The 21,243-nt window shown below is 44.0% G+C and overlaps 1 protein-coding gene across 1 annotated transcript in view; it reads left to right on the top strand.

Moving 5' to 3' along the window:
- Positions 1-14,898, top strand: part of gpx7 (glutathione peroxidase 7) — a 34,475-nt gene extending 19,577 nt beyond the window's left edge. Inside the window, exon 3 of the mRNA XM_067990198.1 lies at positions 8,863-14,898. Within this exon, the coding sequence (XP_067846299.1) occupies positions 8,863-9,026 (164 nt within the window). The 3' untranslated portion in view covers positions 9,027-14,898. The remainder of the gene's footprint in view (positions 1-8,862) is intronic.
- Positions 14,899-21,243: the final 6,345 nt, after the last annotated feature.

The following is a 21,243-nucleotide window of genomic DNA, read 5'->3' as shown; positions in this document are numbered from 1 at the left end:
GTATGTAAAAAGGAAAAGATTAGCGAAAGTAAACATGGGTCCCTTAGAGGCAGAGACAGGAGAAATTCTAATGGGGAATAAGGAAATGGCAGAGACATTAAACAAATATTTTGTATCTATCGTCACAGTAGAAGACACAAAAAAAAATACCAGAAATAGTGGGAACCAAGTGTCTAATGAGAGTGAGGAACTTAAAGTAATTAAGATTAGTAAAGAAAAAGTACTGGAGAAATTAATGGGACTAAAAGCCGACAAGTCCCCTGGACATGATGGCCTACATCCTAGGGTTTTAAGAAGTGGCTGCAGAGATAGTGGATGCATTGGTTTTGATCTTCCAGAATTCCCTAGATTCCAAAACAGTCCCCATGGATTGGAAGGTAGCAAATGTAACCCCGCTATTAAAGAAGGGAGGGAGAGAGAAAACATGGAACTATAGGCCAGTTAGCCTGACATCTGTAGTAGGGAAAATGCTAGAATCTATTAAGGATGTAGTAACAGGGCACTTAGAAAATCATAATATGATTAGGCACAGTCAACGCGGTTTTATGAAAGGGAAATAGTGTTTGACAAATCTATTAGAGTTTTTTGAGGATGTAACTAGCAGGGCAGATAAGGGGGAACCATGGATGTAGTATATTTGGATTTTCAAAAGGCATTTGATAAGGTGCCACACAAGAGGTTGTTACACAAGATTAGGGCTCATGGGATTGGGGGTAATATATTAGCATGTGTTAATTGTATCCATGTGATTTATAGCAATTAGTATTAATTGTATTCAGGTGGTGTATATCAATTGGGAACTCTCTTGTATCCATTTATAAGGAAGCTGATTTAGGGTGTGGTGTGTGTGGTAATGTGGAGTCCTGTGAATAAAGGCTTGGAAGCAACTGAAGACTAGGCTCTAGTGTTCTATCCTTCACCACCTGGCTATCCAATTTATAACAGCACGGATTGAGAATTGGTTAATGGACAGAAAACAGAGTAGGAATAAACAGGTCATTTTCGGGCTGGCAAGTTTAACTAGTGGGGTGCTGCAAGGATCATTGCTTGGGCCTCAGTTGTTTACAAAAATATCAATGACTTAGATGAGGGGACCGAGCGTAAAGTATCCAAGTTTGCTGATGATACAAAGCTGGGTGGGAAAGTAAGCTGTGAGGAAGACGTGAAGAGGCTGCAAAGGGATATAGACAGGTTAAATGAGTGGGCAAGAAGGTGGCAGATGGAGTATAATGTGGGGAAATGTGAGGTTATTCACTTTGATAGGAAGAATAGAAAAACAGAATATTTTTTAAATGGTGAGAAACTATTAAATGTTAATGTTCAGTGTGGATGCTCAGTTGTTGAATGTATTCAAGACTGAGATCGATTGATTTTTGGACACTAAGGGAATTGAGGGATATGGGGATCGGGCGGGAAAGTGGAGTTGAGGTCGAAGATCAGCCATGATCTTATTGAATGGCGGAGCAGGCTCGAGGGGCTGTATGGCCTACTCCTGCTTCTATTTCTTATGTTCCTAAGAATAGAAAAGCAGAATATTTTTTAAAAGGTGCGAAACTAAGAAACGTTGATAGTCAGAGGGATTTGGGTGTCCTTGTACATGAATCATAGAAAGTTAACATGCGCGTACAGCAAGCAATTAGGAAGGCAAATGATATGTTAGCCTTTACTGCAAGGGGGTTGGAGTATAAGACTAAGAAGGTCTTGCTGCAATTATATAGGGCTCTGGTGAGACCACACCTGGAGTACTGTGTACAGTTTTGGTCTCCTTACCTAAGGAAGGATATACTTGCCTTAGCGGGGGTGCAATGAAGGTTCACTAGATTGATCCTGGGATGAGAGGGTTGTTCTATGAGGAGAGATTGAGTAGAATGGGCCTATATTCTCTGGAGTGCAGAAGAATGAGAGGTGATCTCATTGAAATGTATAAGATTTTGAGAGAGCTTAACAGAGTAAATGCTGAGAGGGTATTTCCCTTGGCTGTAGAGTCTAGAACTAGGGGTCATAGTCTCAAGATAAGGAGTCGGCCATTTAAGACCGCGATGAGGAAGAATTTCTTCACTCAGAGGGTTGTGAATCGTTGGAATTCTCTACCCCAGAGTGCTGTGGATGCTCAGTCATTGAGTATATTCAAGACTGAGATCGATTGCTTTTTGGATACTAAAGGATTCAAGGGCTATGGGGATAGGGTGGGAAAGTGGAGTTAAGTTTGAAGATCAGCCATGATCTTATTGAATGGCAGAGCAGGCTCGAGGGGACGTATGGCCTACTCCTGTTCCTATTTCTTATGTTGTGGGTAGGGGCCCTTCATTGGAACTGGAAAGGGAAGGTAGGTGAACCCTATTTTAGGACTGATCAAAACAAAGATGGAGAGGGAACAATCAGTAAATATCAGTGGTCAGATACTGTTACAAAGAAGGAGGCAAATTCCTGAGGGTGTTTTTTTTTTATTGACTGGAAAAAGCTGAAAAGTGTTGGGTGATACATACAGACATCTTGATCTGATTGAGGAAACATGTTGGAAACTCCAAAGTGGAAAATGAATGAGAGAAATTGGATGGCAAATGAGAAGCAACTAAGGTCTGAAATCATTAAAGTCAATAGGGATAATCTTCTGACTGAGTGAGGGGCCTCGCTCACTGGATTAACATGTCGGAGATTCGGACATACATTTAAATTAATGGTCAAAAAATCATGCACAGCTCTTGCCCATATTTCCAATATGTTCTTCAAGCGGACGAGACTCTTGCCAGAGCACTAAATTGAAAAAATCCCTTTATTATTTAAACCAGAAAGCTGCTGAGTGCCTAAGAAGAAGATGAGATACTGCTCCTGAAGTTTGTGTGGCGTTTGGTTGTAACTGTGAACGAGGCCAAAGATGGAAAGGTTGGGAATGGGAGGGGGATCAGAAGTGTTGAACCATGTGAATATAAATGTTAACACTCTGTGCATGTTGCTAAGTGCTTCTGGCAGTAAGTGGGAATCTACCATGAGCTTCCAGAAAGGGCCATGTTCTGTGCTTCCATTCTGTATGACCGGTAAGGCTGTTGTATCATAGTATGGTACAGCACAGAAGGAAGCCATTTGGCCCATCGTGCCTGTGCCGGCTCTTTGAAAGAGCTATCCAACTATTTCCATTCCCCTGCTCTTTCCCCATACCTCTGTAAATGTTTTCCCTTCAAGTATTTATCCAATTCCCTTTTGAAAGTTATTATTGAATCTGTTTCCACCAGCTTTTCAGGCAGTGTGTTTCAGATCATAACAACTCGCCACATAAAAAGAAGTGTTTCCTCATGTTGCCACTGATTCTTTTGCCAATCACCTTAAATCTGTGTCCTCTGGTTACCGACCCATCTGCCACTGGTAACAGTCTTTCCTTAATTACCCTATCAAAACCAATTTTGAACACTCCTGTCAAACTCCTCTTGACCTTCTCTGCTCTAAGGAGAATAACCCAAGCTTCTCTAATCTCTCCATATAATTGAAGTCCCTCATCCCTGGTACCATTCCAGTAAATCTCTTCTGCACCCTCTCTAAGGCCTTGACAAACTTCCTAAAGTGCGGTGGCCAGAATTGAACACAATACTATTGCTCTGTAGTATTTATAGAAGCAGAGCTAGAATTTTAAAGTAGCCATATATATATTCCATAGCATTCCCTGAAATTGGTCTGTAAAATAAGCCAGGATATTGCCACTTGTCAAGCAACATTTCCCAATATCACTGCTTGTGAATTTAGATTCTCCAGTATCATTACTTGTCAAACGTTGTGTTACAGCTTCACACAGCAGTACTTTAGATAGCAATTAGGAGCTGGAGTCTCAGCTGATCTTCCCCTCACTAGCTTAGCAATTGTAGTGCCCCAACTATCACCTCAGCTGAGTTCAGCTAACTCGGCACAGACTGGGAATTGAAACTGTGACTTTCTAGCTTGTATGGTGCATCTGTATGCTGACTTTACCTACTGAGCTTTGAAGAGGAGCCGTGAATAAGGAATTTATCTTGCTGGAAAAAGTGATTGACTTGCTCCGTAGTAATTATATTGATCCATGTAATTCATCGTGAGTGTTCCTCTGATGAAAACCTCATTCATCAGATCATGATCTGATTATTGTTAGCTCATGCTTCTTACTTTTTGAGCTGACAGTGAAGATCCCACCATATTGCTGCAGCTGTGACGTAATTGCTGGGAATTTCCTTGAAGGTTCTCCCGATTGGCCGCCGTAACTTCAGCGAAAGATTGGCAGAAATCCTGGATAGATTCGTAAACAGGGCTTTGTGGCTTTTTCGCCAGGTTACCCTTTGTACCAGCTAACTTACTCGCTTGAATGCCCAATCTATTAATCCTATGAGATGTTCTGTGAGTAAGATGAGGTTGAGCTTTGGGTGGCTGAGATAGTTCCACTGGAGCCTTATACCAACATATGAAAAATTATGGACAGGAAAAGACCTACTGGTCCATCCGGTTGCACGCAACTGCAATGTCTTGTGCATCACAATATATACACTCCTCACCCCACCCGGGGACAGCCATGTAATCTCTCTGGAAAAGTAAAAAAAAACACAGGCCAATTGGGGTGAAAAAATCTGGAAAATTCCTCTCCGACACCCTTCAGCGATCAAAACTAGTCCAGTTGATTACTCTGGCCCTGATTAATGTTACATGGTATTTACCTCTTGTACATGGTGATCTCCGCCCCAGCCAGAAACTTGTCCAGTTCTCTCCTGAAGGAATTCCGTGAATCAGCATTCACCGCACGACCCAGCAGCCTGTTCCACAGGTCCACTATTCTCTGGGAAAATAACCACCTCTGACCATCTAACCTAATTCTGCCTTTACATAACTTGAGATTGTGAGCCGTGGTCCTCCCTAACCTATTCAGTTGAAACAAATTGTCTCCACAAACACAATCTAAACCCTTCATCATCTTGGTGGTGATTTGATTGAGGTTTCTAAGTCTATGCTTCTCTAAAGTGTAGAGACCCAGCTGTTTCAACCTATCATGGCTCAGGAAAGATAAACGTTTTTAAAGGAAACTTTCTTTTTCAGATTCTAAAATATCAACTGAAGCAACAGCGAAGCCATTTGATATTCAGATCCTAAAATCAATTTCTTGAGCTGGATGAAATTTAAGGAGAGGCAGAAATTGATACCGAAAGGGATAAGAGGACTTCCATGACTCTTAATGTCTTTAAGGCAACCAAATATGGGCAATGAATACTGGCTTGTCAGAGTCACCCACATCCCAAGAACAAATAAAGAAAATGAAGGGATTAAAACTGGTCTTGTAAAACAGAATGGGGTGGTCTAAACAGTGGAACGTATGAATTGCTAGACGCAAAAAGACCAAGCTTCATCTAGTTCACCTTCTACCATCCTGGTAGTCACATGATACAACAATAATGGAGTTGTTGATTAATCATGACAATCAGTCTCTATCAATTAGTCTACAACAGACCCAGACACGAGGAGGGGAAAACCCTCAGTGGTGGAAAGCTTTAGGACCAAAGTCACCTGTTCCCCCTCCCCCAAGCATGCTACACTTACGTCATGTGTCAAATTACTCATATACTGTGGCCCAAAATATTATTTTCTGAAAGAAATATATTTAATTTTCATTTGAATGTATCAACACTATCTGCATTCACCATCTCCCTAAGGAGCTTGTTCCATAGACTAATCACTCACTTCCTGAAATAACATTTCTGCAGATTAGTTTGGAATTTACTCCCTTTCAAGTGCAGGCTGTGTCCTCTGGTTCTACTGTTCTGGACAAGGTGAAACAGCTTGTCATGGTCTACATTATCTAATCCCTTTAGAATCCTAAAAACAGCATCATATCACATCTGAACCTTTTCTTCCAGTGCCCAAATTACATAATTGCTCCTCATAATCCATCCCCTCAATCATTCTGGTTGCTGTCTTCTATATCCTTTCAATAGCTGCAATATCCTTTATATAGTGTAGCAACCAGAACTGTACACAGTATTCTAAGTACGGTTGCAGCGATGATTTATAAAGAGGCAGGATTACCTTAGCATTTCAGCTCAGTATTGACCTTTTCATACATCCCAACATCTGATTTGATTTACTCGCTGCCTCTGAGCATTGTTGCGACAGCTTCAATTTGTTATCAATCAGGACCCCCCCACATCTCTTTCATTTTCCATACACATTGTTTTATTTCCTTTTAAGTAATAGTTCCTTCCTGGATTTTTTTGTTCCCATGTGAAGCACTTTGCATTGAATTTCATCTGCCACCTGTCTGCCCAATTCCCAATTATATTTGAATCCTCCTTTAGCTTATCTTGTTCAGCTTTGCAGTCTACCACCTTTTATTACCTTTGTATTGTCTTCAAATTTACCCACTGTCCTTGTGACTCCTAGCTCCAAATCATTTATGAAGATATTAAACAAGAGGTCCCATATCAGACCTGTGGGACTGTACTGCTAACATTCTCCCAGGCTGATGACAATTCCTGTACCACTGACTGAATTCTATTGGTCAACCAATTACACATCTGTTGTAAAATATTTCCACTGATTCCTGCTCTCTTTCTTTTCAATACCAGTCTTTCTAGAGGAGCTGTATCAAAGGCTTCACTGAAATCCAAGTACACCACGTCTACTGCCTTAACCTTCCTTTCAAGCTCCTTTGTTACACCCTCAAAGAAAATTCAGTAAGTTAGATTTGCAAGATCTCCCCTTCACGAACAGTGGGGGTCAGGATCTCTTGCAGGCTTGTTTGTTATTCTTTAGTTTATGTGGTGTAATATAGCTCCATGCAGTAGACAGACTGAGAGGGGAATGGACATGTAGACAGCAGGGTGAGCAGGCAGACAACGGCTGCTCCACTTGCATCCCATCAATATGAGTTCTCAGCAGTCAAGCAACCAACCAAATGGTCTCCTGTGTGGTAACCATTCTATGATTCTATTAATCCTTCATCTAGAGCCATTTTTTATACTAGTCTGCTAGAACATAGTGCCCATTTTTAAAAGATCTAGAGTCTTTTTATTGTTTTAGCAGATCAGTACCAGAAGAGAGAATGATTTTATGGGAGGGGTAAATCCGCTGAGAGGAGTGGGATGGGGGGGGCGGGGGTGGGAAGAGGGCAGGAGCATTAGGATCTCAGTGACTACTTCCCTGATACAGGCTAATGATAATAAATCTGGTTCAACGGCTTGTGTGGGGTATGCAGGAGGGTTTCAGCTGTTGGCAGCCAAGTTTTTTGGGCACCTCCACGTCTGAAAGCTACTGAGGCAGCACATGTAATAGACCTGTGACTGAGAGCACCTAAGGGACGATTTTAACTCCCTCCACCCAGCAGAAATGGAGCAGTAACAGAGTTAAAATCACAGCGGTGGGCTTACCGTGCCATTTCCATTCGCTTCCTACCATTTTGCCTCTAGAGCTTTCATGGGCAACTTAGGTGTCCGCCTGAATCAGGTAGGAGCCTTGTGAATTCATGCAGATTGGGGTCCCATGATGCACATCCTACTTGGCAGAACATGCATCGTGGGGACTCCGCTCAGTAGAACCCGGCAGGCAGAGGATGAGGCCTGAAAAGGTAAGTGTTAAAATTATTTTTGTGGGGCTAGGAGGAGCAAGAATAATGCAGGCCGCTGCAGGCTACCCTTCCTCTGCAATTTTGCCCACTTCACCACACCCCGGAAGTTAAAATCCCCCTCTCTACTTTGGTGGTTTGTGCTGCCTCTAGTGTTAGGAACACTACTTTGTTTAATTGCAAGTTTGCTGATGACGTCAAGTTTGATGGTAGCAAACTGCTAATATGAACATCCTTTATAAATCCAACATTTAGTAGGAATAACTCCACAGCACAAAACTAGCCATAATCCAATGCAAATTGGTGATCTTATTCAAAGTGAATGACTGTTGTGAGAAATAAAAAAGCACATTTTTGTCACGGGTGGAGTTGTTACCTTCTTAAATTGGGTGGAAGTGGAGCAGAGGGAGTTTTACTCTGCATGTAATTCATACTGCACTTGAACTGGGGATGACGTTGTGCAAAAAAGCAAAAAATAAAGCCCTGATATCTGCTACCTCCATGAAAACTGTCCGAGGCTGAATCATTCCGTTCACAATCTTGGTGTCCTATTTGACCCTGAGGTGAGCTTCCGACCCCATATCTTCTCCATCACCAAGATCGCAGAATTCCACCTTCGTAACATCGCTTGTCTCCGTCCTTGCCTCAGCTCATCTGCTGCTGAAACCTTCATCCATGCCTTTGTTACCTCTAGACTCTCCTGGCCGGCCTCCCACCTTGCACCCTCCGTAAACTTGAGCTCATCCAAAACTCTGCTGCCCGTATCCTAACTCGCACCAAGTCCTGTTCATCCATAACCCCTGTGCCTACTGACCTACATTGGCTCCCGGTCCGGGAACGTTTTGATTTTAAAATTCTAATCCTTGTTTTCAAATCCCTCCATGACCTCGCCCCTCCCTATCTCTGTAAGCTCCTCCAGCCCTACAATCCTTTAAGTTCGTCCAATTCTGGCCTCTTGTGCATCCCCGATCCCCGATCGTGCCTTCAGCTGCCTAGAACTCTAGAATTCCCTCTCTAAAACTCTCCACCTCTCTTCCTTTAAGACGCTCCTTAAAATCTACCTCTTTGACCAAGCTTTTGGTCACCTGTCCTAATATCTCTTTATGTAGCTCGGTGTCAAATGTTGTTTGATAATCGCTCCTGTGAAGTGCCTTGGGACGTCTTACTATGTTAAAGGCGCTATGTAAATGCAAGTTACTGCTGTTGAAAACAACCATGTAGGTATTTTCAGAAATATGTGTACAGTAAATCTTAAGAATATTATGCATAATAAGAATTGTTTCTGCATTTCATTGTAGACTCCTCTGGGAAGGAACCAAACTGGAATTTCTGGAAGTACCTTGTGGATGTGAATGGAGAGGTGGTGGATGCTTGGGAACCTTCTGTCTCAGTCGCAGAAATAAAGCCGCAAATTTTATCACTAGTGAGACAGCTCATTGTGAAACGAAAAGAGGAATTGTAATTTAACCCCCAACTCTGTAATAATTAATGTTTCATTATTCAATTTCACACCACTATTTGACAATCATTTTTTGTGTTATCAATTATGTCTTGTGAAGCCCACTAATTCATTCCTCATGACACCATATGTACTTGAATATGGGTTGTGCTTTTCTGATGCAAAAAAAAATTGGTTTAAGTGGGGGAGTGGACTGTACGCGATTTATTAATTTTTTTAATGGGGGTTGAATTCAAGTTTCATGTGTTCCTAAATGCAAGGGCAGCCTTGTGAGTAAATAATATAACATGAGAAACGCAATAGGTAAGATGAACAGCAAGTACAGTCATTGTTTACACATTATTACAGGTTTCTTCTTTTTAAATAATGTATCACATGTTTAACCTTCATATTTTCAAGTAAATTTTAGACTAGTGCTTTGTTTATGTTACTCGTACTAAGAAACCTAAACATAGAAACATCGAAAATAGGAGCAAGAGTAGGCCATTAAGCCCTTCGGCCCTGCTCCACCATTCAAAATGATCATGCCTGATCGTCTAACTCGGTACCCTGTTCCCGCTTTTTCCCCATATCCCTTGATCCCTTTAGCATTAAGAAACATATCTATCTCCTTCTTGAATACATCTAATGACTTGGCCTCCACTGCCTTCTGTGGTAGAGAATTCCACAGGTTCACCACCCTCTGAGTGAAGAAATTTCTCCTCAACTCGATTCTAAATGGCATACCCGGTATCCTGAGACTGTGACCCCTGGTTCTGGACTCCCCAGCCATCGGGAACATCCTCCCTGCATCTAGTCTGTCTAGCCCTGTCAAAATTTTATATGTTTCGATGAGATCACCTCTCATTCTTCTAAACTCGAGTGAATATGGGCCTAGTCGACCCAATCTCTTCTCATACGTCAGTCCTGCCATCCCATGAATCAGTCTGGTAAACCTTCATTGCACTCCCTCCATGGCAAGGACATCCTTCCTCAGATAAGGAGACCAAAACTGCACATAATACTCCAGATGTGGTCTCACCAAGGCCCTGTGTAACTGCAGTAAGACATCCCTGCTCCTGTACTCAAATCCTCTTGCAATGAAGGCCAACATACCATTCGCCTTCCTAACTGCTTGCTCCACCTGAATGCTCTGTACAAGGACACCCAGGTCTCGTTGTACCTTCCCTTTTCCCAATCTATCACCATTCAGATAATAATCTGCCTTTCTGTTTTTACAACCAAAGTGGATAACCTCATATTTATCCACGTTATACTGCATCTGCCATGTTCTTGCCCATTCATCCAACTTGTCTAAATCACATCAGAGCCCCTTTGCATCCTCCTCACAGCTCACATTCCACCCCAGCTTTGTGCGTCTGCAAACTTGGAAATGTTACATTTAGTTCCCTCATCCAAATCATTGATATATATTGTGAATAGCTGGGGCCCAAGCACTGATCCCTGCGGTACCCCATTAGTCATTGCCTGCCACCCAGAAAAAGACCCGTTTATTCCTACTCTCTGTTTCCTGTCTGTCAACCAATTCTCAATTCATGCCAGTATATTCCCCCCAATCCCATGTACTTTAATTTTGCACACTAACCTCTTGTGTGGGACCTTATCAAAAGCCTTCTGAAAATCCAAATACACCACATCCACTGGTTCTCCCCTATTTATTCTACTAGTTACATCCTCAAAAAACTCCAGTAGATTTGTTAAGCATGATTTCCCTTTCATAAACCCATGCTGACTTTGTCCAATCCCGTTAATGCCCTCCAAGTGTTCTTTTATAATAGACTCTAGCATTTTCCCCACTACTGATGTTAGGCTAACTGGTCTGTAATACCCTGTTTTTTCTCTCCCTCCTTTTTTAAATAGTGGGGTTACATTTGCCACCCTCCAATCTGTAGGAACTGTTCCAGAGTCTATCGAATTTTGGAAGATGATCACCAATGCATCCACTATTTCCAGGGCCACGTCCTTTAGTACTCTGGGATGTAGATTATCAGGCCCTGGGGATTTGTCAGCCTTTAGCCCCATTAATTTCCCTAGCACTTTCTTTTTACTAATACTGCATTCCTTCAGTTCCTCCTTCTCACTAGACCCTTGGTTCCCTAATATTTCTGGGAGGTTATTTGTGTCCTTCTTTGTGAAGACAGAACCAAAGTATGTGTTTAATTGTTCTGCCATTTCTTTGTTCCCCATTATAATTTCCCCCATTTCTGACTGTGAGGGACCTACATTTGTCTTCACTAATCTTTTTCTCTTGACATATTTATAGAAGCTTTTACAGTCAGTTTTTGTGTTCCCTGCTAGTTTACTCTCATACTCTATTTTTCCCCTCCTAATCAATCTCTTTGTTCTCCTTTGCTGAATTCGGAACTGCTCCCAATCCTCAGGCTTGCCGCTTTTTCTGGCAATTTTATATGTCTCCTCTTTGGATCTAATACTATCCCTAATTTCTTTTGTAAGCCACGGTTGAGCCACCTTTCCTGTTTTTTTTTTGCGCCAGACAGGAATGAATAATTGTTGTAATTCCTGCACACGTTCTTTAAATATTAGCCATTGCCTATCCACCGTCATCCCTTTTAGTAAAGTTCCCCAATCTATCATAGCCAACTCGCACCTCATACTTTCGTAATTTCCTTTATTTAGATTCAGGACCCTAGTTTCGGATTCAACTACTTCACTCTCCATCTTAATGAGGAATTCTATTATGTTATGGTCGCTCTTCCCTAAGGGACCCCGCACAACAAGATTGTTAATTAATCCTTTCTCATTGCACGATACCCAGTCTAGAATCGCCTGTTCTCTAGTTGGTTTCTCAACATATTGGTCTAGAAAACCATCACGTACACACTCCAGGAATTCCTCCCCCACAGTATTATTGCTAATTTGGTTTGACCAATCTATATATAGTTTAAAGTCACCCATGATTGCAATTGTACCCTTCTTGCATGTGTCTCTAATTTCCTGTTTAATGCCCTCCCCTACATCTCCACTACTGTTTGGGAGCCTTTGGACAACCTCCACCAATGTTTTCTGCCCCTTGGTGTTTCTTAGCTCCACCCATACAGATTCCACATTGTGATTTTCCGAGCCAATATCCTTCCTCACTATTGCATTGATTTCCCCCTTTACTAACAACGCTATGCCACCTCCTTTCTCTTTTTGCCTGTCCTTCCTAAATATTGAATACCCCTGGATGTTCAGTTCCCATCCTCGGTCACCCTGCAGTCATGTCTCCGTAATTGCAACTATATCATAACCGTTAATATCTATCTGCGCTGTTAATTCATCTAGCTTATTGCGAATGCTCTGCGCATTAAGACACAATGCCTTTAGACTTGTCTTTTTAAGATTGCTAGTCATCTTAGTTTTATTTTGCACTATGGCCCTATTTGTTTCTCGCCCTTGTTTTCTCTGCCTTCTACTATTGCTTCTTCCCTTTCTGTCTTTTGTTTCTATCCTTGTTTCCCCCTCCTCTATCTCCCTGCTCAGGTTCCCATCCCCCTGCCACTCTAGTTTAAACCTTCCCCAACAGCACTAGCAAACACCCCGCGAGGACGTCGGTCCTGGTCCTGCTCGGGTGTAACCCGTCCCGCTTGTACAGGTCCCACCTTCCCCAGAACAGGTCCCAATGTCCCAGGAATCTAAATCCCTCCCTCCTACCATCCCTGCAGCCACGCATTCATCTGTTCTCCTGTTCCTATACTCACTAGCACGTAGCACTGGTAGTAATCCTGAGATCATTACCTTTGAGGTCCTGCTTTTTAATTTATCTCCTAACTCCTTAAATTCACCTTGCAGGACCTCATCCCTTTTTTTTACCTATGTCGTTGGTACCGATATGGACCATGACTACTGGCTGTTCACCCTTTCCCTCCAGAATGCCCTGCAGCCGCTCCATGACATCCTTGACCCTAGCACCAGGGAGGCAACATACCATCCTTGAGTCAAGTTTGCGGCCGCAGAAACGCCTATCTGTTCCCCTATCACTATAGCCCCACTCTTATTCCTCCCCCCCTGTGCAGCAGAGCCACCCGTGGTGCCACGAACTTGGCTCTTGCTGCTTTCCCCTGATAAGCCATCTCCCCCAACAGTATCCAAAGCGGTATATCTGTTTGAGAGGGAGAAGGCCCCAGGGGACTCCTGCTCTACCTGCCTAGTTCTTTTACTCTGCCTGGCGGTCACCCATTTCCTTTCTGCCTGTGTAATCTTTACCTGCAGTGTGACCACCTCACTGAACTTGCTATCCACGATAATCTCAGCATCGCGGATGCTCCACAGTGAATCCACCCGCAGCTCCAGCTCCGAAATGCGGTTAGCCAGTAGCTGCAGCTGGACACACTTCCTGCACACATGGTCGCCAGGGACACCGATAGTGTCCGTGACTTCCCACATAGTGCAGGAGGAGCATATCACGGGTGCGAGCTCTGCTGCCATGACTTGCCTTAGATTAAGCTTGTTAGTTACTCCCTTAAGGAGTTTACTCCTTTAAATTACTCTTAATTTAGAGAATGTTAACTACAATAGGGACCTTGATTCACTCAAAAAACGCCACCTGCTATAAGACCTGCAGACCTTCCCTTTCTTTTTACTTTAGTTACTGCACGGCAGAATAGGAGAAATACTCACCTGAACCTACATACCAATCAGCTGCCTCCCCTGCGCTGCATCACTTTTTCACTGGTGACGTCACCTCTGGAACTCCACCGCTGGTCCCAGTTTATCCGCCTCCGATCTCACTCAGCTCAGCACTCCCGCTCTCGGGCCCTCCTTTATCCGCCTCCGATCTCACTCAGCTCAGCACTCCCGCTCTCGGGCCCTCCTTTATCCGCCTCCGATCTCACTCAGCTCAGCACTCCCGCTCTCGGGCCCTCCTTTATCCCCCTCCGATCTCACTCAGCTCAGCACTCCCGCTCTCGGGCCCTCCTTTATCCGCCTCCGATCTCACTCAGCTCAGCACTCCCGCTCTCGGGCCCTCCTTTATCCGCCTCCGATCTCACTCAGCTCAGCACTCCCGCTCTCGGGCCCTCCTTTATCCCCCTCCGATCTCACTCAGCTCAGCACTCCCGCTCTCGGGCCCTCCTTTATCCGCCTCCGATCTCACTCAGCTCAGCACTCCCGCTCTCGGGCCCTCCTTTATCCCCCTCCGATCTCACTCAGCTCAGCACTCCCGCTCTCGGGCCCTCCTTTATCCCCCTCCGATCTCACTCAGCTCAGCACTCCCGCTCTCGGGGCCCTCCTTTATCCCCCTCCGATCTCACTCAGCTCAGCACTCCCGCTCTCGGGCCCTCCTTTATCCCCCTCCGATCTCACTCAGCTCAGCACTCCCGCTCTCGGGCCCTCCTTTATCCCCCTCCGATCTCACTCAGCTCAGCTCTCCCGCTCTTGGGCCCTCCTTTATCCGCCTCCGATCTCACTCAGCTCAGCACTCCCGCTCTCGGGGTCTCTTTTATCCGCCTCCGATCTCACTCAGCTCAGCTCTCCTGCTCTCGGGGTCTCTTTTACCCGCCTCCGATCTCACTCAGCTCAGCACTCCCGCTCTCGGGGTCTCTTTTATCCGCCTCCGATCTCGCTCACCTCAGCTCTCCCGCTCTCGGGGTCTCTTTTATCCGCCTCCGATCTCGCTCACCTCAGCTCTCCCGCTCTCGGGGTCTCTTTTATCCGCCTCCGATCTCGCTTAGCTCAGCTCTCCCGCTCTCGGGGTCTCTTTTATCCGCCTCCGATCTCGCTTAGCTCAGCTCTCCCGCTCTCGGGCCCTCCTTTATGCGTCTCCGATCTCACTCAGCTCTAGGTCAATTCATGACCTAAACTAGGTCAATTCAATGGAAAGGAATGTTATATTATTATGGATTAAACATCAGTAAAAGTTTGAGCACCTACAAAACCACTTCTCATTTGTGAAATTATACACAAAACGGTTGCATTTCCAAAAGGGGGAATTTTAAGTGGGAGGGGGATTCGGTGGGGAGGGGGGGGGAGTGGGGCGAGGGCCAATCATGATTTTAACACCTGGGCCTTATCAGCTGCCTGCCCCGAAACAGTTGGAAAGTGGCAGCTGGCTGGCAGGTGGGAGTGGAAGTCTCGCTGGCAAAAAGTAAGTCGGCAGTTTCGGGCGGGTCTCGGGGAGGGAAGGGGGGGTCAGCCTGGGGCAGGGGAGATCCAAACTTTCCTGGTGGGGTCTGGAGGAACTTTCCTGCTCCTCCTGGCCCCACAAGCAAAGTAAAAAGAAAACTTTCTTTAAATGGTCTCTTCCCGTCTTGGATAGTCTCTTCTCATTGTTTTCACCTGGTGAAAAAGCCTCAGTGGCTTCCCTGCTAAGGTCAGAGTTAAAATTGCAGTCGGGGCCTGATGATGTTGCTGGATCCTGATCTATGTATTTAAAGAAGGAGCCTGCCAGTTTCAGAAGAACAAGTTAAAATCAGGGTCAGTGCAAAGCAGGCAGGAAATTGGTGAGTAAGTCACCCGGGGCATTTTAACCGCCCACCCGGTTTCTGCCAGGCAGGCAAGGTTAAAGTTGCTCCTCCAAGTCTTTTTATTAGTGCATGATAAATGTGAAGAGCATGAATGATGCATTCTTAGGGCAGAAAGGTATATGAAGAAATGCTCAGTTCATTTTTTTTCATCAAAAGAGTGGAGTGGCGTCATGGTTGGCCCTGTTCTGAGACACAAAAAGGTAATTGTAAACAAAAACAATCACTGTTTATGTCTCTCTAATGATTGTACAGATTTAACTGAAATTGTATCTGATCTTAGCAGGCTTTCCCTTGAGAGAGAAAATTTACTTTATGGATTAACAATTTCTTCTTTTTAAAGTTGGAGGATATATAATATCCCTCCATTCCTTCCTTTCTGAGCCTCTACAGCCATTGAGTAACAGGTAGATGACTTACGTAAATGAAAATCTGTACCAGTATCCAGGAGATGTGGAAGAAAGACCTAGGAATGGGCATTCCCCCAATTTTCCCTTCACCCCACTGAGTATTACTTGGCTTCCACTATGTGCCACAATGATGGGGCTGAGATTGAGAAGTTGGTGGTGCAGGGGATTGAATCACACATTATTGCTTCAAACTTTGTGGATCAAAATTTCTTATTAGTGAGACAGCATGATCAATGTTTTTTGCTGAAGCAGCATTTCAAAAATTCTGTTCCATGCATTGCAAGTTTTCAGATAAATCTTGTATTGGATGTTTTTGTTTTATTTTTGCATTCTGTTTGGTGCTATCACATATAAGATGCTTCTCACAGGTTTCCATACAATGTTCCAATATTTGGTAATTTCTGCACAAGAACATGTACCCGAATAAACAGTTCCCAAAGAACATGGCCTCGTTATTGCTGATGTCCAGTGATCAGCAGCTTGAACACTTTCTAATAGTCTAGGCCTGGCTGGCTGCCTGATTCCAGATGCAAAATCTCACATCAGTGTCAAAGTGCTTCATAAACATTCTCCCTGTGTGCCTGGTGCAAATGTTAGTCCCCCTTAATGAACACAAAAAAATATAAGGGTACAAATTGCACTGGGGAATCAGTATGCTGGTGCTTTCTGTGTTGCATACATAGAGAAAGGACCTCAGGGGTTTACCCCTCATTTCTTAAAGGAATCATGTTCCCGGTGCAGATTAGTCAATGTGGCGTGTGGCCAGAGCGTAAACTTAAAACTGCAGATGCAACTCCTTAGAGAGGTTCCAGTTGTAGAGAATTTTTTTGTTGCTTCCTTTTTTCTGAGGCTGAGTCAGGAACTTGCAAATGCCCAAGGAGGAGCACTGAAAGTAGTGCTCTGGGAGCTGATGCAAAACAAGGTTGCCAGTTTTTGGCTGTGAGTGGCACCGTCTCCAGAAAGCATCTGTCAGACCTATGTGGGAAGAGGTGGTAGAGCAGGTGAATGGAGTTTCTGCTGTTAGAAGTTGTTCCTCCCTGATGCAGAAAAAAATCAGCACTTTGAAGAAGTTTGCCAAGGTAAGTGACTGCTAATGTTATCTCTTTACAGTATTGTGGCATGGTGTCGCACACATACTCTTTCCCCTGTACCAGCTGCATCATCACATGGGATGCTTCCTCATCTTTAAAGACTGTTTTGCTCTCTCCAACACTAGCAGAAAGCAACCCATATTCATGCACGACAGACCTTTCAATTTCCCAGGAAATCTTTTACTGATGGCGAGTAGGGTCACTAAAGACTCCCCAATACCCACTTGCATTCTGCATGTTCCTGCAATCTTATTTTGGGAAGCACTGTGGCCAATTGCATAACTAAGTCAGGGCTCGTTGAACAGTCAACACTTCACCAATCTCTTTGTATATAACGGAGGACTGCAACACAAAAGAGAATCTGTCAACTGGAAGGGGTCCAATCAATCTGATGCCCCTGAGCTGCCTAGAGGAACTGACTCTAGGTATTTTGGGCTGCCATTCTGTGGAGCCTTTTGGAGAAGGTTATGCAGGTGGCCAATCTGTATCTGCACCCTTCCTTCTTTACAGAACACCAAATCATTACTATCCAGACATTTGCTTCTCAAACACAACTAATTACATCTACCATTTTGGAAACATTTGCAAAGCATTCACCCATCTTGCTAAAAAAAATACTTTGCTCATAACGTCTGTGCTAACAGTTTTTTTTACTTCACAGCATTCTGTGTACCTTCCTAATGTTTTTTGCCCCCATGCTTTCTCCTGATGTCTACAAAAGCATGCCCTTTCAATCCTAAACTCCTACTTCTCTATAGTGTTCTCTCAAGGGCAGGAAGGTGTAAAATGGAACGGTTGGAGATTTCCTCCGGGAACCATTTGGACTGAGGTTGCCTTTGTTTCAGGACAGCTGAGGCCTCAAATCGGGTGTTGTAGTTGCATCTCTTGTGCTGCTGCATGGGCAGCCTATTCCTGGTTACTTTCTGTCACATGTGCAGACATCTGTAGAGTCTGCCCAGTCTGGCCCCCCACCACTCCCCAGCAGACGACCTATCGCTACTGTTCAGAGAGACATCATCTTCATGGAAGTGCGCATCTGTCAGGTCACTAGTACTGGGCCTTGTTTAAAGTTGGCCAATTTACCAGCACGAAAGCTGTGCAAATAGTACCAGTCAAATTGTTGAAGCCCTGAGAGATAGTTTTCTGTATTCAGACCAGCAGAGATCGTAGGGTGAACTTGGTCAACACCAGGAACGAATTGGCTGCCCATTTTACACCGTGCCCAATTTTCTTTGTGTTGACTTTGATGGGCGGTGGAGGGGGTGGGGGGGTGGAGACTGTGCTGCTGCAGATTGTTCTGGAGTTGCCAGGTGCTTTGGAGTTCGCTACAATGCTGAACGTATATCCATCATGCTGCTAAGGTGTGGGTAGCGTATTCTTCCTACTGGGCTACCATCTGCAGTACATTCTGGGACACTGTCTCCAGTGGCAGCACGTATGTTTGATGCTCTACAAGCATCCTTGTTTTAAATGCAGGACCTCAGATCCAAATCCTGAGAGTCTCAGCTGAGGATAGGTATCTTTTGTTCCTGTTGACTGTCATTGTCCCCTCAACTTCCAGCCCCAGCTCTCATGGCCGCTCCTGCTCTGTGCATCACCATCAGGCCACCTGTGCACTCCCTTCTGCTTTACTAACTACTATCCGCCCCACCATGTCACCTAATGGTTGTCTCTGGGTGGTGCTTGGGACAGAGTGAATGATACCATTTGTGAAAAGGGGCTAGGTAGCCCTGACCCAAAGGAAACAGGTTTCTCATGCAGCTTTTCCTCTGCTTGTTGCTGTGGCACACCTGGGAGGGCACAAAAAGAAAAGGAGGAAGCAGGAATGGTTGAGCAGCACAATGGTTACAGTACTTTACGTACAAGATATGACCATAAGCATTCACAATGTATTGTGATTACAGCTATATGTGTGCTGCAGGAGCTGAAGGGTTATGAGAAGATGAATGTTAGGACCAATCTGCAGCTGGCAACTCCCCACCTACTTCTTTTCTCACTGCTTCTCTGGTATGTTTACATAGGTCCTCTACTTTCCATCATGTGGAATACAACCCAGGTGTCAGTGAGTATTCTTCAATGAGGGTGATAACATGTGCAGGAAAGGAGCAACTGTGAATCATGTGAGGCTTTTACTGTTTTCCTTCATGTTAGGCTGCAACTGGAGGAACACTTGCAGGGGAAGGAAAAGGGCGAAATATTTTGTGGTGCCCCATGCAGTAAGTTATAGATGATGCTTAACACAGTGAGAGCAAGGTGGCTGCAAATGTGAAACATGCTTCTTATATTGTTATGAGCTGTGACTGTCTCTTCTTACCTGAGATTGCCTGATAAGATCTTTGAACTGCTTCTAGCACTGAGTTGTCATGTGGAGGTCGGTGGAAGTGGCACTGATTGCCAAGGCTACCTCCTTCCACTGTACTGGGATCATTACTTTAGTTGTCCTCCTTCCCTCAGTGCCAAATCATCAATCCTTCCGTTCTATTATTTGGACCAATGACACCTCTGTGGAAAAGTCTGAAAACTTAAGTGCGACACGCACAGAGGGCTTCTTCTGGTCTCAGTATATTGTTTTGAAATCAGTGGCCTTCTGCTTTAAGCTGCTGCCGTCAGTTAAATGCCATAACAGCATTGGTTTCTCAGCACTCCTCTCCAAAGGCAAGCTAATAGCGAGTGCTAATTGCCCTGGGAACCCACCCTGAGTGTGATAATAAACGTGAGGAAGGAAAGTAGAACAGGGTCAGAGCATGGGAACATGAACAGCTGGAAGTCCCAACCTGACGCATTACTGGTGGAAATACACCATGGAGAAAAATCTAGGCCTACAAAAAATGTTAAATTTCTAGGTTTTTATCCTGGATATTTTCATTAGGTTCAGGATTACTAGCTGCTCCTCTAAGCAGACTTTGTGTTCCCTATGAGCCAGACTGCCCAATATCTAGTTAAATGTAATGAGGCCACACAAAGAACCCTATCACTGCACTCTGTTGGAAAGCATTATACAGGGTATGATTTATGATTAAATGGATATTTTGGCAGTTCTTAGGGATGCCCAGCATGGCTTTAGGAAACATAGGTTCTGCTTCACTAAGCTGCTTGAGTTCTTTGCAGAAGTATCTGGATGAAGATAATCCTGTTAAGGTTCTGATTTCCAAATTTTTAAAAGTAAAGTACTGCATAGACGACTATTAGAAAAATTGGAGATGTGTGATTATTCCATAGCTATAATGTTGGATAGAAAGAGAGTTGTCATTAAGGGGAGTGAGTCTGATTAGGGCCTGATCATAAGTGGCTCATCATTTTCATTAGTGACTTAAAGTAGAGCTTAAATGGGACCATTCTTAAATTCTCTAATGACACGAAAATGTGAATATGGGTTAGTAATTCAAATCAATAGTTGCAGGCCAACTTAAACAATGCAGAAGAATGTCTGACAGATTTAATGTGGAGAAAAGCATTTGGGGTTAGGAAACTGCAGGCATATTTATTTATTCATTCGTTCATGGGATGTGGGTGTCGCTGGCAAGGCCAGCATTTATTGCCCATCCCTAATTGCCCTGTAGAAGGTGGTGGTGAGCCGCCTTCTTGAACCGCTGCAGTCCGTGTGGTGAAGGTTCTCCCACAGTGCTGTGAGGAAGGGAGTTCCAGGATTTTGACCCAGCAACGATGAAGAAACGGCGATATATTTCCAAGTCGGGATGGTGTGTGACTTGGAGGGGAGACCTGCAAGGTATCTAGTAAAAGTAACAGATTAAGAAAGAGACCTGGGAGGTATAATCAATTACTTGTTAAATATGCACAAGCAACGTGAGGTGGCTTTAGGGAATGAAAATAAGGTTTTAGATTGTATTGCTGGAATTGAGTACAAAATGAAGAGTACTATCCTTAGGCTATATAAGGGTATGGTATATCTGCACTTTGAGTACTGTGTTCCATTTCTTTGCTGCACAAGGTGCAGAGGAGAGCAACCACATTAATACATACAATTAGAGCTCAGTTATGAGGAAATGCTGCAAGAGTTACAGTTATTTGAAGATGTGATTGAGTGGATAAAGGGAATTCAGCAGATGTGTAGACGGATATTCAGAAGACTTTCAATAAATTGTCTTACAGGAGGCTTGTTTCAAAAATTTAGGTATATGATATAAGAGGGAAGGTAGCAGCGTAGATAGAATATAGTTTGTTGACAGACAGGAAACAAAGGGCTAGGGTTAAAGGGTGTTGCTTGGACTGGAGAAGCTTTGGAAACGGTGTAGTCTAG

Source organism: Heptranchias perlo, chromosome 9 (assembly GCF_035084215.1).
Source record: "Heptranchias perlo isolate sHepPer1 chromosome 9, sHepPer1.hap1, whole genome shotgun sequence".
Taxonomy (NCBI): domain Eukaryota; kingdom Metazoa; phylum Chordata; class Chondrichthyes; order Hexanchiformes; family Hexanchidae; genus Heptranchias; species Heptranchias perlo.
Note: the sequence above shows the minus strand (reverse complement) of the source record. Positions and strands in the feature narration are given on the sequence as shown.